Here is a 16764-nt window from a genome sequence, read left to right as displayed (position 1 = left end):
TTTTTTTTTTTTTTTTTTTTTTTTTTTTTTTTTTTTATATCATAAATACAACAAACATTATTATAGTTTATAAGTTAAGATGTTTTATTATTAACTTTTAGAAGACTTTTCATTATTATTACTTATTATTTTAATTTATTCTAAGAATTAAAAAATTATATGAATACATCAACTTACATTTTTATTACATTCCACTAAATGTTTATATAATTCATCTAGATTATTTTAGTGAAATTAATTTTGGTTAATATTGTTCTTTCTTATATATATATATATATATATATACATTACAAAATCTGAGAAAATGTTGAATTTCAAATTAATTAATTTTTTAATTGTATATATATTTTTTGTTTATGCTCATGAATCTCTAAATGAAACAATAGATGCTCAAAGGGAATTAGATAATTTCTATTTATGTGATTATAAATGTGATACAGGAGAAATCTGTATATATACTAATGAGCAAAATAACATATATAAATGTATTAAAAAGGAAGAATATGATAAAGAATTAAAAATAGATGAGAACAAATCTTCAAAAAAAAGGAATAGTAATAAGTGTAAAAATGAAAAAAATTGTGAAATAAGTAGTACATATAAAAAAAAAATCCCGAAATCATTTTTATGTAATAACAGAGAATCAAAAAAATGTGAAAATCAAATATGCTTAAAAAATAAAAATAAGATTATGTGTTTATGCCCAAGTGGTCAAAAATTTGAGAATAATAAATGTACTGATATGGTCGTTATAAATAAAAAATGTCCAGAACATTTATGTGATAATTATGCTACATGCTTTTTAAATGAATCACAAATGAAGTTTAAATGTATATGTGATGAAGGGTATTGGGGATTTGGAAATGTGTGTTTTCCTTTGAAAAATTCTTTATCTAATGAAGGAAGAAAAAAAAAAAAAAAAAATCGAAAACAAAAAAATGATAATGTAGAAAACAAGGAGAAACCAATAATAGAATCTGATAAAGAAAATTTGGAGAATATAGGAACTACTAATGATTCTATTTATAATATAGATAAAACAGAAAAAATACAAAATTTATCAAGAAAAAAAAGAATTCTAAATGACGAAGATTGCAAAATAGATTGTGGATTAAATGGGATATGTATAAAACGTAAAAATTATGAATTTTGCATATGCACATCTGGTTATTCAAGTAATTTGGAGAATAATTTTTTATGTGAAGAACACTGTAAAGTTAATAATGGTGGATGTGATCCTAATGCAACGTGTGAAAGTGTTAGTTCTGAGAATGAAGAAGCAAATAATGTTATAAGAAAAGTTGGGGTTATTTGCAAATGCAAAAATGGAGATACAAGATATAATGGTTATTATTGTAGTTCTAGTTATTTAATGAAATTTAATTTTTTCATCCTTATTTTATTCTTTTTATATTTATTTCACTGAATTATATAATTATTTTACTATTTTTTTTTTTTTTTTTGTTTATTATAATAGTAAATAAACTTAATAAAAAAAATTTATATGGTTTGATATAAAATTATTTTAATACATCTAAATTTAATTTTTCGTAAGCTCAAATTTTTTTTTTTTTTTTTTTTTTTTTTTTTTTCGTTAATAATGTTATATATATATATTTTTTTTTTCTCATGTATTAAAGAATTTATATTACATCTTTATTCATGTAAGAAAAAATTTTCTTTTTTATATATACTTGATATTTGAGAACACTATCATTTTAGAGAAACTTTTTATATATCTAATCTATGATATATACTTATTTCACATTTAAATAAATATTTGATTATTCGAAGAATTTGTTTCTATGGATATTTTTAAAAAAAAAATTAAGTACCTCTTATATAATGTATTTCTATTATTGTCTAATAAAAATATATATTATTTTTTCTATAGCTTATTTTTTATTATTCTTACATATTTACCTAATATAATTATTTTTTCCAAATTAAAAATTTATTTTATATTTTAATTCATTAAAATTTATTTTTATATGTGTAAACAAAAATACATATAGAATATAAAACAAAGAACAAAATATGCTTATTCTAATATAAAAATAAAATAGTACATAATAATATTTATAAAATTAAATATATATATTCTTATAAATATTTTATAAAAGATTAGCTCCGTTAAAATGAATAAAAAATAAACTTTTATAAATTATTTATCTTCTATTTAAGAAAAAATTCTTTTAAGTATAAATTTTATATTGAAAAAAAAAAAAAAATAAAATAAAATAAAATAAATATATTTTTACAAATATGTTTATTAAATTATAATATTTTTTTTATCTATCATTATATTTTTTTTTTTTTTATTTTAACACATGGTGTTTTTTTTTAATTTTAAGTTGAAATAAATTATAAATAAATTCTAAAATTTTATATTTTTCTTATAGGTTAACAAAAAACATTTGAATTATCATTCTCTTGAATATGTAGAATTCAAAAAAAAATATATTTACTAATATAAAATTTGTTATTTTTTTTTTACACTAGAAATAACACATTTATATACATATTTCCATGTTTTGTTATTTCTGTTTTTTTTCTTTTTTCTTAAAATAATTATAAATTCTATATTTGAAACTTTTATTTTTTATTTTTTTTTTTTTTTTTTTAGTAAAAATATTTTTATTATATATTATTAAACTATTAGGTATAATATAAAAAGTGTATTTTAATTTTTTCGCATTATCTTAAATATTTTATTAAAAATATATTTTATTTTATTATATTATATTTAAAAAAATTTATACACTGGATCATTTAATTATTTTACTTCTTTTTATATATAAGTATTTATTAATTTTAATAGCTTCAATTTAATAATTTATTTTTTTTTTTGTCTTTTTTACCTTTTTTAAATTTTTCATTATAATCATTAATAAAGAAATATTTTGATTTTTTAAACTTTAATAATTTTATTGTTTTTAAATTAAAAAAAAAATCATATATAAAAAAAAAAAAAAAAAAAAAAAAAAAAAATCACATAATTATTTAAAAGTAGGAATAATGTAAAATTTTATAATTTCCTCCTCATTTTTTAATTTAAAAAAATAAAAAAATTATATATTNAATATTTTGATTTTTTAAACTTTAATAATTTTATTGTTTTTAAATTAAAAAAAAAATCATATATAAAAAAAAAAAAAAAAAAAAAAAAAAAAAATCACATAATTATTTAAAAGTAGGAATAATGTAAAATTTTATAATTTCCTCCTCATTTTTTAATTTAAAAAAATAAAAAAATTATATATTGGCTTTTAAAGTCTTTTAAAAATTACAGTTTGATTATTTGTTAAAAGGAAAATGTAGTGAAATCAATTTTTTTTTTTTTAAATTTTAGAACATTTTTAAAAATCTAAAACATATTTTATATTTATAATAAGAATAATAGTTAAATTTATTAATATTTTTGGTATTTTGAAATGAAAGTTTATAAAAATATAATTCTAAATATATATGTATAAATATATATATATATATAATATATCTTTCATTTAAATAAGTAAATATTATTAAAATTTTTATTTTTTTTTTTTTATATTTTGTTTTAAAAATGTTAAAAGAGTTAAATTAAAACAATTTAACATAATAGTTAAAAACTTTTAAAATTTTATACATATATTCTCTTTATTAAATACAATTTTAAATGTAATACTTGTATTTATTACACAATTTATAAAGTATTTCCTATATATTTATTATTTATTTATTTTTTTTTTTTTTCAATTGTTGACATTTTTCATAAAAGAAAAATTATTAAAATATTATATATTGTAAATGATTCATTATTTTTTAATCACAATATTCATTTTTTATATTAACACATAATAAATAATGCTACAAGGGAAGATAAAAAAATTTAAGTTTCCAATAGACAATAATATTGAAAATTTTATAAAAGATATAAGTATAAGAAAAAATGAATATATATATGCGTGTGATGCAGTTGATCTTGATAATATTAATTTAAATGCTGATTCAATAATTAATTTTTTTAATTTCATTAATGAAAGTTATAGTCATCTTTTATTACTTTTATGCCAAGAAGGTTTTGATACTGTTTTTAATTACATTAGGATATCTGATAATTTAAATGATTTAGAACAAGAAAAAATTTTTGGATGCTTAACTATCTTAATAGAAAAAAGTGTCGATGTATTTAAAAATTATTTTAAATGTTTAGAAAATTGTAATATAAATAACGAATCTAATAATGTAGATATAATGAAAAATTTATTGAACTCAAATAATAGTATAATGAATATTATCATTAATTGTATAGAGGATAATCAAAAAGAATATTCAGTAAATGAGAAAAAGAAAAAGTTTACCTTTTTTGAAATTAATGAAATATTAGTTTCTTATTTTAATGCATTAACTTTCATATATATAAATATATTTAATTTTTATTATAATAAAAATTTTAGTAAACAACAAAATACAGAAGTAGTTATAAATATTCAAAGAGGAAGAAAAAAGCAAAAAAAAGACAATGAAGAAGAAACAAATGTTTCATTAAAAAACATAAACTGTCTTTTAAATAATATAATTTTATTACTAAGTAATATAAACTTTAATATTTTTTATAATCATCCAAATAATTCTATAATAGATTTATATTTGCAATTTTTTTTAAATATATATATAATTAATCAAGAAAACAACAATATATTTAATATGAGTATTTATCATGAGCATATATCTATTATAATAGGAACGTTGTTAAAATTATATATAAAAAAAAAAGAAAATACTGATTTTTTATTAATACATAAGAAAGAGGAAAATAATTCATACAACTTTATGTCACACATGGAATATTTAAAAGATGACTATGATAATACTAATAATAATAATAATAATAATAATAAAAATAATATTAATGATGATAATAAAAATAATAATAATAATAATAATAAAAATAATATTAATGATGATAATAAAAATAATATTAATGATGATAATAAAAATAATATTAATGATGATAATAAAAATAATAAAAATGAAAATTTTCCAAATGATAAATTTTATTCATTCACATTTACTTATATATTTTTAAATTCCTGTAAAAAATGTGCTAATGTAAACATATGTGATGCAATACTAAGAGTGAGAAATACTGATATCCCTTTAATTATTATAAAAGAATTGATTGATTATATAAAAGAAAATGCTTTGTTATATTTAAATTTAAGTGTACAAACACATTTGCAAAATGAAATAATTAATGTATTAAATTTTCTTGAGTATTTTTCAAAAAACTTAAGTTGTCATTTGCTTATTTATTTAAAAGATTTAATAGATATGCTAGGTATAGATATATATTACATAAGAAAATCCATTTTTGAGATTTTTAAAAATTTTATAACTCTTGCAAAAGCTAGTGAAGAAATAAAAGAAACTAATAGAAACTCAATTGATAATAATGAATTAGATGAAACTTTTAAAAATAATTTTTATGAAGACGAAGAAGATGATGATGAAGAAAATGAGGATGAGAGTGACGATGAAGAAAATTATAATTTTATGGATGATGAAGAAGAATATTCTGAAGAAGAAGAAGATTCCGTGAATGATTGTAGCATATTGAAAAAGGGAATAATAAAAAAAAAAAATAGTAAAAATATAAATAACAATAATTCTAAAGAAAAAAAAAAAAATAAAAAGAAAAAAAATGGAAGAAAAAATATTAAAAAAAAAAAAAAAAGGATGAAAACTTTTTTAAATTCATTTTATTTAAATATAAATGAAGGTGGCATGAATACATATAAAGACATAATAAATAAAATAATTTTAGATGATACTCATTTTTTGCAGTTGTGTTTTAAAGAATGTTTAAGAAATAGAGCATTTATTATGAATGTCTTAATAACAAGGCAATATGATTCTAAGTTACATGTTCGTTGTCATTTATTAAAAATATTTCAAGAATTAATAGAGAATAATTTTATCCCATTAAACTACTATAATAATTTATGTCTAATATGTAGTGAAAGAATAAATGATAAATCTCCTTTAGTCAGACAAAGAGCATTTTCTTTACTTTCATGTATTGCAAATGATGTAGTAAAAAATAAATATGTTATTCCATTAAATACAAATAAAATAAAAAAAGAATTAAGTAATTTAAATAAAAGAAAGAACTTATTAATAAAAAAGGAAGATAAAGATAAAATTAGAAATGAAGGAAAAAATTGTAAAAGTGAATATGGAAAAGAAACTAAAAAAGATATTAAGAATGACATGAGAAAAAATGTGAAAAATAAAAAAAGAATTAATCTTTCAGATAGTGATAATGAGACAAGTTCATCTTCTATTTTAGTAGAAAAAACAAATGAAAATAATTATCAAAGCAAATATGATTTATTAATAAAAATGTACAATGAAGTATTATTTATTTCTATGATTGTAGATCAGTGTGTTGATTTATGCTTCAAGTTATTGTATTCAGTTATAGAAACAGATCAGAAAAGCTCTATTAAGTTTATAATATTAGCTCATCTATGTGGAAATAAAATAGCAGAAGAACAAATGAATAAAGTATGGTCATTGATTTTTAGTAATAATAATAGTATTGTTGAAATGATAATTAGTGAATTTGTTAATGTAAATATTTATTGGGAAGATTATAGAATTAGTGCATTTAGATTAATTAATGTAGCTCTTAATAGCAAACTAAAAGATTTATCCTGTATCGAAAAAATAATAGAATGCTTATTACTACAAGAAAAAACAAATGTAAGTATTAGCAAATTATTGGATGAATTATTTAACATTATTTTTGTTGATACATTTAGTGAAAATAAAAATTTAATGATAAAGGAGGGGGCTTTAATACTTATGAAAATTTTGTGCTATTCTATTCATATTGTTAATTTAAAAAAAGGAAAAAAGGAACAATATTTTATTTTTAGCAATAAAAGAAAACATCTCATATTATTATTTATAAATCAATATAAACATAATTTACATTTCATAAATCTTTTAATTTTAATTCTAAGATATAATAAAACAAATAAAATTATACAAAATTTGTTAATTATTTTGTTTAATTTAATTTTTGATCATATTGTTGATAATAAAAATAAAAGTGAAGAAGAAAACTTTTTTAAACAAAATTCATATAATTTATTGAATAATTTTAAAGAGTATAATAGTAATAATTCCCAAATGAAAAATAAGAAATATTCTGATGATTATTATTATTATTTATGTGATCATAGAAATATATGGTTTAGATGTTGTCAATCAATAATTGAAAGTATGTATGAACATTTTGATGATTTTCTTGTTATATTTACTACTAAGTTAAAAAATATTTTAAATATAATTTGTAATAAAAAACAGGAAGAAAATAATAAAAAACATATAGATGACACTATAAGAAACAATGATGATGAGCCAAAAATAGCAGATAATGAGATAGAAGAAAATAACTTTAGTATGGTTTCATGTTTCACTTTAGCAAAATTTATATTTGTATCTGGTCATTTAGGCTTATATACATATATATATGCAGAAAAGATACAAAATAAATTAAAGAAAATAGTATCAAAAAGTGATAATAATTACGGAATGTGTACTAAAGAAGAAAAAGACAGAGAATATTTTGATTATGTAGTTGAAAATATGATTGTATGTAATAATTTACTTGGAAAAAAAATCATGCCGTTAGTTTTTTTAATTTTAAAAAATCCAGAAAATTTTTTTAGTGAATTTATAATTAAAGATGATTCTTTAGGAAATTCATGTGATAGTTATATGTTTTTTAATAGCTTTAATATGAAAGATAAAATATATATGCACTATGAGATGTATTTACTAGTTCTTGTTTGTTTATTAACATTGTGTAAATTTTCTATTATTTCTCAAAAATTTTGTCAAATGGTTATTAATCATCATGTATCTATTATTCAATTAATTGTTTCTATTATAATTGAAGACAATAATCAGATTTTTAATGAAGTAGAAACAGTAGATGATAAAAATAGAGAAATAAAAAAAAAAAGTGTTAAGTTTATTAATAATTTAAGCAACATAATGAAAGCAGAAGATATTCAAAACAGTGATGAAAATGAAGAGGTGACAAAAAAAAATGGTAATTATTTATGTATTGAAAATAAAGATAAATTAAATAATACAACATTTGAAGAAACTGATAAAAATGAAAAATTGAAAAGTAGTATTATGCAAAAAACTATATCGAATATAAGAAAAATGCTATTAATTAGTTATGCAGATTTATTGTATAGACATCCAAATCTCTTAGAACCATATAATAAATATATATTTAAAGTTTTAAATGATAAAGATATAAATATGAGAAGAACTGCTGTTTCTGTTTTTACTCATTTATTTATGACCGATACAGTAAAAGCAAAAAATACCTTACTTGTTCATATGATGTATTTAACAATTGATGAAGACGAAAAAATATCAAGCGGTTCTAAATCATTTTTTTATGAATTAGATAGAAAGTCGCACATTACGTTAGTTAATAATATTTGTGATATGATTTCTGTGTTAGCAAACAATGAAAGAAAATTAAAGTATGAAATGAACAAAGAAATATTGCAGTTTTTAATGACTTTTATCAAAAAGAGTAAATATAATGAAACATTGGTAGAAAAAATTTTTAAAAAAATGAAAGAATTAAATATTAATAAAACAGACGCTCTTCACTTATATATGCAAGTATTTTTAAATATACAAATAGATGAAAAAGTATTGAGAAAAATAAATAAATGTTTTCCCTTAATTAGATATATAATAAGAGAAAATCAATATATTCTAGATAATTTTGTTTTTATATGCAAAAAAGCGACTGAAAAAAAAAGGGGAAGACCAACTGAAGAAGTTCATCAACAATCTAATGCAACTAACGGGGATAAGGTTGCTAGAGAGAAAACAGAAAATGATAAACATGAAAACAAAATGAGAGAATTAGCAGAAGACATTTTAGGAAAAATAGAATCCACAACAAATAAATCAAAGAACTTTTTGAATATAAATAATTTATCCAACTCAACTAAAAAAAGAGCATCAAAAAATAAAAATGAAGAGGACGTTAATAAAAATGAAGAAGAAATAAATAAGGATGAAGAAGATATATATAAAAATGAAGAGGACATTAATAAAAATGAAGAAGAAATAAATAAGGATGAAGAAGATATATATAAAAATGAAGAAGTAAATAAAAGCAAAGAATAAATTAACAAATGTGAAGAACAAATAATTACAAAAGAAAAATATATACAATTATACGTTCATCCATTGCAAATAATAAAAAAGATAAAAGTTAAGAAGTATTTTATTTTTAAGTAACCAATATATTTAAATGATATAAATATAAAAATCATAATATTTTAAATATATTTATTCATTTATATTTTTAATGTTTTTAGTTTTTTCTTATTCATATTCACATTATTAATTTATTTTATTTTTACTGCATCATTTATTTTATTTTATTTTATTTTTTTTTCTTTTTTGGTTTATTATTATTATGAATAAGTCTTATAAATATTTTTGTAACATTTGTGAAAACTCTTAATTTACTGCATTTGTAGTTATTTTATAGCTTTTTCATATTCTATCTTTTATATATACATATATAATTTATTTACATATTTAATTAAAAACAAAAAACATGGGGTAAAACATGAAGAAAAATATGATTACTAAATTTATTACATTAATATTATATTTTTAAATTATCAATAATCAATTTTATTCTATTTTACTCTAATATGGAATACATAATTTTATTTTCAATGTTTTACAAATAATAAAAAGTTCATAATTTTTGAATTAATATTTGTAGATTATATATATTTTAAAATGTTAAAATTTACCTATTAATCCGTTGTATATAAAACAGGTGTGTAATTACTTTTTTTTTTTTTTTTTTTTCAGTAGAATTTTTGGTTTTTTTCTTTAAAAATTTATTTTTTATTATATTATTTTTTAATTTCACAGAAAAATATATTTTGCTCCATCTCTTTTTTTATTAAGACATTCCTTAAAGAAAATATCAATATTATTTTTAAAAATTAATTTTTATTGATGCTATTTTATTTTTTTATTTTTAATATAAGTTAACCTTTTAAATTTTTCATATATTTCTGAACTGGATATAATAGATTGTTCAATCATATCTTAAAAGTTTTTAATAAAAAGAAAAATAACGTATATATATATATCATCTTTAAGATTTTATTTTAATTTTTTTTACCAGTCATAATGTGATGGACAATTTCTTTATTTACATTTACCTAGTATTATTAATTTTTATGTTTTATTTTTTTATTTTATTTTATTTTATTTTATTTTTTTTTTTTTTAGATTATATATGAGATATTACATTAATTACTCTTGTCTACTAGTACGTACATATGTAATTTTTTTTTTTTTTTTTTTTTTTATTTTTTTTTTTTTTTTTTTTTTTTTTTTACTATATAATAAATAAATTCACTTATCCATGGTATAATTATTAAATTAATAAATTTCTACAAAAAAAAGTATATTAATAATATTTTTTATAGATTTAAGGATAAAGTTATTTTCTCTTTATTGTTATTAATCAACCTCAAAATTATTTGGTAATAAATCCATCAGTGAATATAAATCTAAATTTTTTTGAAAAATGTAATGAATATTTTTTTGAGCTTTATTGTTTGCAATTTTTTTTTTCATTATCATTTCAACTTTATTTTTAAGTTTAATCCTATTTTTTATTTTTTCTTGCTATAAATACAAAAAAAAGTAAATTAGGAAAATATATGTAGATAAATATATATAATTCATTATTAAATGAAATTATTAATATTATTACAGTTTCTTCATAAAAATCTTCACTTGTTTTTTCGAATTTTTTTAGTGATAGAAGTTTTTCTTTCCTTATATTTTCATAATAATCTATTTCACTTTTAATTTTTTTTAATTCTTGTTCCTCGTATAACTATTAAAGAATAAAAAATAATAAAATAAAGAAAAATAAAAATAACTGAATAAAAAAATGAGAGGTTAAAAAAAAAAATTACTTCTTTTAATGCTTTATTTAAAATATCTTCAACTATTTTTTCAATTTTAGGTTTTACTTTCCTTTTTTAATATTAAAAATAAAGAATTAATAGAAAAAAGAAAAAAAAAAAAAAAAAAAATATAGAGATATGCTATTTTTTGTTAAATGTGTATTTTTTTGGTATTTTATATATTAATTTTATTTCTAATATTATCATTAATATTTTTAATTCTATTATTAATTTTATCATTAAAATTTTTATATATGAATATATTTTCCCATTTATTTATTAAATTTAATAATTTTTTTTTTTTTTTATATAATTTTAAATACTCATAATATTTAGAAAAGTCATCAAGAATAACTTGCGTTTCAGCATTTCTGAAAGTTGCCTTTTTAATTAATTTTGATTTTTTATATAGGATTATCTTTTTTCTTTTAGTTTCTAATTCTTTTTTTTTTTTTAGTTTATATTGTTCTATTAAATCTAAACTATAAATGTCTTCTTGTGAACTTTCTTCTAATGTTGAATTATTAGAAAGCATTATTTCTTCATTTTCTTCGTTATGTTCATCACATTTTACAGATTGAATACATACGTTCTCTTTTTTTAAAAGATCATTTAAATAATTATCTTCATATTTTATCACTTTTGTATATATTTTACTATTTTGTGTATTTTGAATATTATTTTTACAAGAATTTTTGATATCATTACATTTTTCGTTTTCGTTATTTATTTTAATGGATGATATGATCCCACTTTTTCCTAATTTTTTATTTTCCTTATTTACTTCATTTTTTTTTTCTGAGTTTTTACAGTACTTATTTATATAATTTAATTTATTCTTTTCTTCTTTAAGATCTATAAATTCGTTATGTTTACTGTTTGTTTTATTTTTTATATTATATTTAACTTTCTGATCATTTGTATTTGTTTTAATATCTTTAACATTTTTAAATAAATTATATTCTTTTTTTTTATTTTCAACTTTAATAGAACTTACATTTTCTTTTTTATCATTTATTTTTTCATTCTATATAATTATATATATGCATATATATATAAAAGAAAAAAGAAAATTATAAATAGTATGAAGTTTTCATTTTTTTTTTCGAATGATCAGAATCCTATAATCAAATTTTCTTTTTCTTTTTTTTTTTTTTTATTGTACATTTTTTATGGCTTTTAGAGGCTTTTTAGAATTTATATATTTATTTGAGTTATTTTCTTGAGGTTTGTTAAATTTTAATCTGAGATGAAATAAAAAAAAAAAAAAAAATATTAAAATTATTAAATTTAAAAAAAAGAAGCTTGTAATAAATGTATAAAATTAGTTACTGTATTGGCTTTATTTGAAAATTATGTTCCATATTTTCCAATCTTTTTTATTTATAAAAGAAAAAATGATAAAATAAGTACTTTTAATTTATGTTTATTTAAAAAAATTTATATTTATTTGATAATATTTTAATATAGAATAAAAATAAAAATGCTAAATATATTAGTTTTTATTTTAATATTTCATGTCTTTTTTTTTTTTTTTTTTTTTTTTAATTAAAAAAAAAGAAATACAAAATAAACACACGCAAAGTAAAACGACTCAACAAAACATAATTGAATAATTTATAAATTGATAAAATATTTTAATTTTCATATAATATTCTTTAATACTTTAATATTAAAATAAAACTCAAATAAAAGAAATAACAATTTTATAGAAATATCTACCTTTTATATTTTATAAAAAATAGAAGATCTAAATTCAATGAATTTTTACACTTATTTAATTTTTTTTTTTTTATGATAACCAATAATAGATAATTTTTAAATTTAAGGTTTACATATATATGTAAATAATTTTATTATCATAATTTTCTCTTATTAAAGGATATGATTTTAGTTTGGTATTTATGTATACTTTTTTTTTTTTTTTTTTTATTAATTTCTTTTATTATCTTTAGTATCTAATGGTTATTTTTTTTTTCTGGAGTTTTTTTTTTTTTCTTATAGAATATTTAAAAAAAAAACAGTATTTTAAAATTTTGAAAAAATAATGCAAAAATTTTTTATTGAAATGATTAGAAAGCTTGTTAAAATTATCACATAAAAAAATAATATTAAATTAATTATATTTCAAGAAATTTAAAAAAAAGATATATAAAAATATGATGAAAAAAAAAAAAGAAAAGAAAAATTGAAATATTGACAAGAATCTTAAAAATGTAAAAATGATGTAAACTAATCTAACAAATGAAAAGTAAACTTTATATTAATAATATTAAATATGATCAATTTTGATAAAAAAATTACTTCTATACTAAGAAAAAATTATACAAATAAGGGTCTAAAAAAAAAAAAATTTTATTTTATACACTCAAATAAAAAAAAATTTAAGCATACTTAAAAAAAATAGTTCTCTATGATTTTATTTATACATTATTTTTATTTTCCCTTTTTTTTTCATATATGTTTAAATTAAATTTTAATAATCATAAATATTTTTATAAACTTTCAGTTGATATATCCAAATTTTTAATTAAAAAGGTATTTATAAATATAGATTTTTTACAAAAATAAAAAATCATATAACATATTTTGAAAACTTTTAACTTCTTTTGTATTATATTTGATAAAAAGGTTATTTTTTACAACATTTTCTGTCCATTTCTCATTTTCATTGATTATTATGTTAATGTTATCATATATTTTTTTTAGTTTATTTATAAATTTTTTTTTTTGTTTAACTGAGTCTAGTAAATTTTTAAATTTATTTTTATCTATGTATTTTAATAAATAAAAAAAAATAGATGGAGAATAAATGATTGATATCAGCAAATATTCCAAAAAATTTAAAAAATAGTTATTGTTCATATAAAATGATTTATTTATGAAAAAATTAAATAAATGTTCATTAATTATATCTATTAAATATTCGTTTTTAAAATTCAGAAGCCTTATACACTTTAAAATATGCAATTTCATATATATATCTGTTTTATTTAAGAGATGTGTAATATTAAAAGTAAATTCTACCATAAAGTAACAAAAAAAATTATTTTTTAGCTCATCAACATTTTTATTTTGAATTTTATCATCAAATTTTTTATTTTCTCTTTTCTCTTTATTTAAGTACTTATTATTAATTTCATCTTCGACAATATTATTATCTATAAGAAGTTCATATAAATTATAATTATTTAACAAGTTTAAAAAAAGCATATATTTATTGTGAATTTTTTTTATATCAGATAAATTATCATCAAATAAATTCATCTTGTAATTTAATAAACTATTTTTTTTAAAATAATATAATATACTTAAAAAATAATAAATATTGTTTAAATCATTCTCTTCTTTTAAGATATTTACACATTTTATATTTTTAAGAATCATATAGTTTATTTTTATATTTTGATGTACTTTATAATCATTAAATAATTTAAATATTTCGTGAGTTATCACATTCAAATAAAATAATTTTAAATAATTAATATTATCTTTTATATATAAACAATTATTAAAAAACATCCTAAATGTATCAAGGTATAACTTTTTATGTATATAAGCTCCTTCATCTATTGAAAAATCATTTTCTATTTTTTCAAAGACATTTTCATCACTAATATAGTTGCTTTTTTTAAAAATATTTTTTAACAAATTTAAATGTGTAAGCATATATATGTCATAAATAGATTCATTTTTATTTTGTTCTTGAATATATAAATTAATAATGGTATGAGAATAAGAGCTATTTTTATCACTTTTATTTTTTTGAAATGTGTCTAAATTAAATTCTACATTTATATTATATACAATTTTTAAAAATTCATCTTTTTTAATAATATTTTCGTCATATAAATAATTTAATAACAACAAACAAATGTACATGTTGTTTTTTATATTTACGTAAATATTATTGTAATTATGATATAATATATTTTTAATTTTCAAGTATGCCTTTTCCATTTCAAAAGAGATATCTTTTTCGTTTAATACAAGTTTTTTTGATGGAAATATTTCATTATTTTCGTTTAATTCATATTCATAGAGTTCATTCTCGTATATTTCCTTTTCTACTATGCTTTTTTCATTTATTTCTACATTATCATAATCGCAACATTTATTTTTTGTATTATTATCAATTTCATGAACACATTTTTCTTTTGAATAAACTTCCTTTTCAATAGAAGAAAATATATTTTCCTCAACTTCTCTGAAATATTTTTTTTTCCAAAAGAAATTTTCATTAATATGTTTTATAAAATCATTCGTTTTATTAATTCTTTCATTTTTTTCATTATAGAAATAATCCATATTTTCAAAATTCAACTGTTTCCTTATTAACATTAAAACATACAAATGCTTCGTATTTAAAAAACAAGAATTTTGAAATATGCATTCAATTATCTCAAATAGTATTTTTGAATTTAGTAAGTTATATTTGAAGGAAAATATTAATGTTGATATCACTTCATTTATATTAAAATGTTTTAAATGAATTAAAATTTTATCTTGCACTTCTTTTATTTTTATTAAATTATATTCATTCGCTCTGTTTTTTATTGCTTTCATTAATATTTCAAAATTATATTTATCATTTTCTTTCTCTATAGGAGGTGAATAGGAAATATAATTTATCTTTTTTTTTCTTTCGATAAAATCACTATATGTTTTAAAATTATTTTGTTTTACAAAAAAGTTTTTTACCTTAATAAGTTTAAAACAAATTATATAGTTATTTTTCATTTTTATATGAAGTATGTTATCATTTTTATATGAAGTATGTTATCATTTTTATATGAAGTATGTTATCATTTTTATATGAAGTATGTTATCATTTTTACATGAAATATGTTTTCATTTTTAAATAAAATATGTTTTCATTTTTATTAAAAGTAGGCATAATTTTTTATATTTCTATTCACAATTTTTTAACTTTTATAAATATTAAAAAAACAATAAGTTTGCTACTTTTTTATTTTTATTTATTTTTATTTTTTTTTTTTTTTTTTTTATGTTACTATTTTAACGAAAAAATACATCCTCAAAATTTTTATTATTAAGTAAAAATAATAAATATATAAATAAAACAGTTTATTCATAAATTTAATTAAAAGAAATTATCAGTATATTAAAAATACATATAAAACAAGAAAATTTATAAAAGCATTTTTATAAAATAAACTTAAAAAAAAAGAGCAGAAAATTAAATTTTTTTTTTTTTTTTTTTAAAATATATAAAATTTTAAAAAAATTTATAAAAACCATCTTTAATTCCACACAATTCGTCCAATGTTTTTAACCAGAAATTTATTAACTGAAAAAAAAAAAAAAAAAAAAATGTATACATATTGTTTCTATTAGAATAAATGAACATTTCTAAATCTTTAATAGTATGAATTTTATTAAAATTATATTAAAAATAACAGTTCAAACTTTTTTTCTCACAATATATATTATTAATAAGAAAAAAAATACTATCATTATATAAAAAGTAATAACATGTAATTAAAAATTAAATATATATTTATATTTTTGTTACCTCTTCATCTGAATTAGTTTTTATCAAATTGTTATTAATTTTTAGTAAAAATAAATCTCCATATATTGAAGAATTTTGATATAAAATAGTTTTTATATTTTTATAAATATCTATTAATTTATTTAATCCTTTATCTATTTCACCTATAAAAAAAAAAAAAAAAAAAAAAAAAAAAAAAAAAAA

General features: G+C 16.5%; 5 protein-coding genes across 5 annotated transcripts in view; 2 read left to right on the top strand and 3 right to left on the bottom strand.

Moving 5' to 3' along the window:
- Positions 1 to 304: 304 nt before the first annotated feature.
- On the top strand, positions 305 to 1426 carry PGAL8A_00275000 (conserved Plasmodium protein, unknown function; the record flags this gene model as incomplete). The annotated part of the gene is made up of 1 exon (XM_028671738.1): positions 305 to 1426. The coding sequence occupies one exon, from the start codon at positions 305 to 307 to the stop codon at positions 1424 to 1426; it is 1122 nt and encodes a 373-aa protein (XP_028528361.1).
- Positions 1427 to 3846: 2420 nt separating this feature from the next.
- Positions 3847 to 9222, top strand: PGAL8A_00274900 (conserved Plasmodium protein, unknown function; the record flags this gene model as incomplete). Its single annotated transcript, XM_028671737.1, has 1 exon — positions 3847 to 9222. The coding sequence occupies one exon, from the start codon at positions 3847 to 3849 to the stop codon at positions 9220 to 9222; it is 5376 nt and encodes a 1791-aa protein (XP_028528360.1).
- Positions 9223 to 10080: 858 nt separating this feature from the next.
- On the bottom strand, positions 10081 to 12409 carry PGAL8A_00274800 (conserved Plasmodium protein, unknown function; the record flags this gene model as incomplete). Its single annotated transcript, XM_028671736.1, has 9 exons — positions 10081 to 10169; positions 10247 to 10286; positions 10467 to 10520; positions 10600 to 10758; positions 10847 to 10972; positions 11055 to 11115; positions 11369 to 12072; positions 12211 to 12289; positions 12378 to 12409. The coding sequence occupies 9 exons, from the start codon at positions 12407 to 12409 to the stop codon at positions 10081 to 10083; spliced, it is 1344 nt and encodes a 447-aa protein (XP_028528359.1).
- A 1195-nt stretch (positions 12410 to 13604) lies between these two features.
- On the bottom strand, positions 13605 to 15785 carry PGAL8A_00274700 (conserved Plasmodium protein, unknown function; the record flags this gene model as incomplete). Its single annotated transcript, XM_028671735.1, has 1 exon — positions 13605 to 15785. The coding sequence occupies one exon, from the start codon at positions 15783 to 15785 to the stop codon at positions 13605 to 13607; it is 2181 nt and encodes a 726-aa protein (XP_028528358.1).
- A 499-nt stretch (positions 15786 to 16284) lies between these two features.
- PGAL8A_00274600 (conserved Plasmodium protein, unknown function) overlaps positions 16285 to 16764 on the bottom strand; it is a gene marked incomplete at both ends in the record, with an annotated part of 5649 nt that continues 5169 nt past the window's right edge. The window contains 2 exons of the mRNA XM_028671734.1: positions 16285 to 16356; positions 16582 to 16724. Of these exons, the coding sequence (XP_028528357.1) occupies positions 16285 to 16356; positions 16582 to 16724 (215 nt within the window). The remainder of the gene's footprint in view (positions 16357 to 16581; positions 16725 to 16764) is intronic.

This window comes from Plasmodium gallinaceum (assembly GCF_900005855.1).
Source record: "Plasmodium gallinaceum strain 8A genome assembly, contig: PGAL8A_v1_87, whole genome shotgun sequence".
Lineage (NCBI taxonomy): Eukaryota > Apicomplexa > Aconoidasida > Haemosporida > Plasmodiidae > Plasmodium > Plasmodium gallinaceum.
This window is presented reverse-complemented; position numbering and strand designations above follow the sequence as displayed.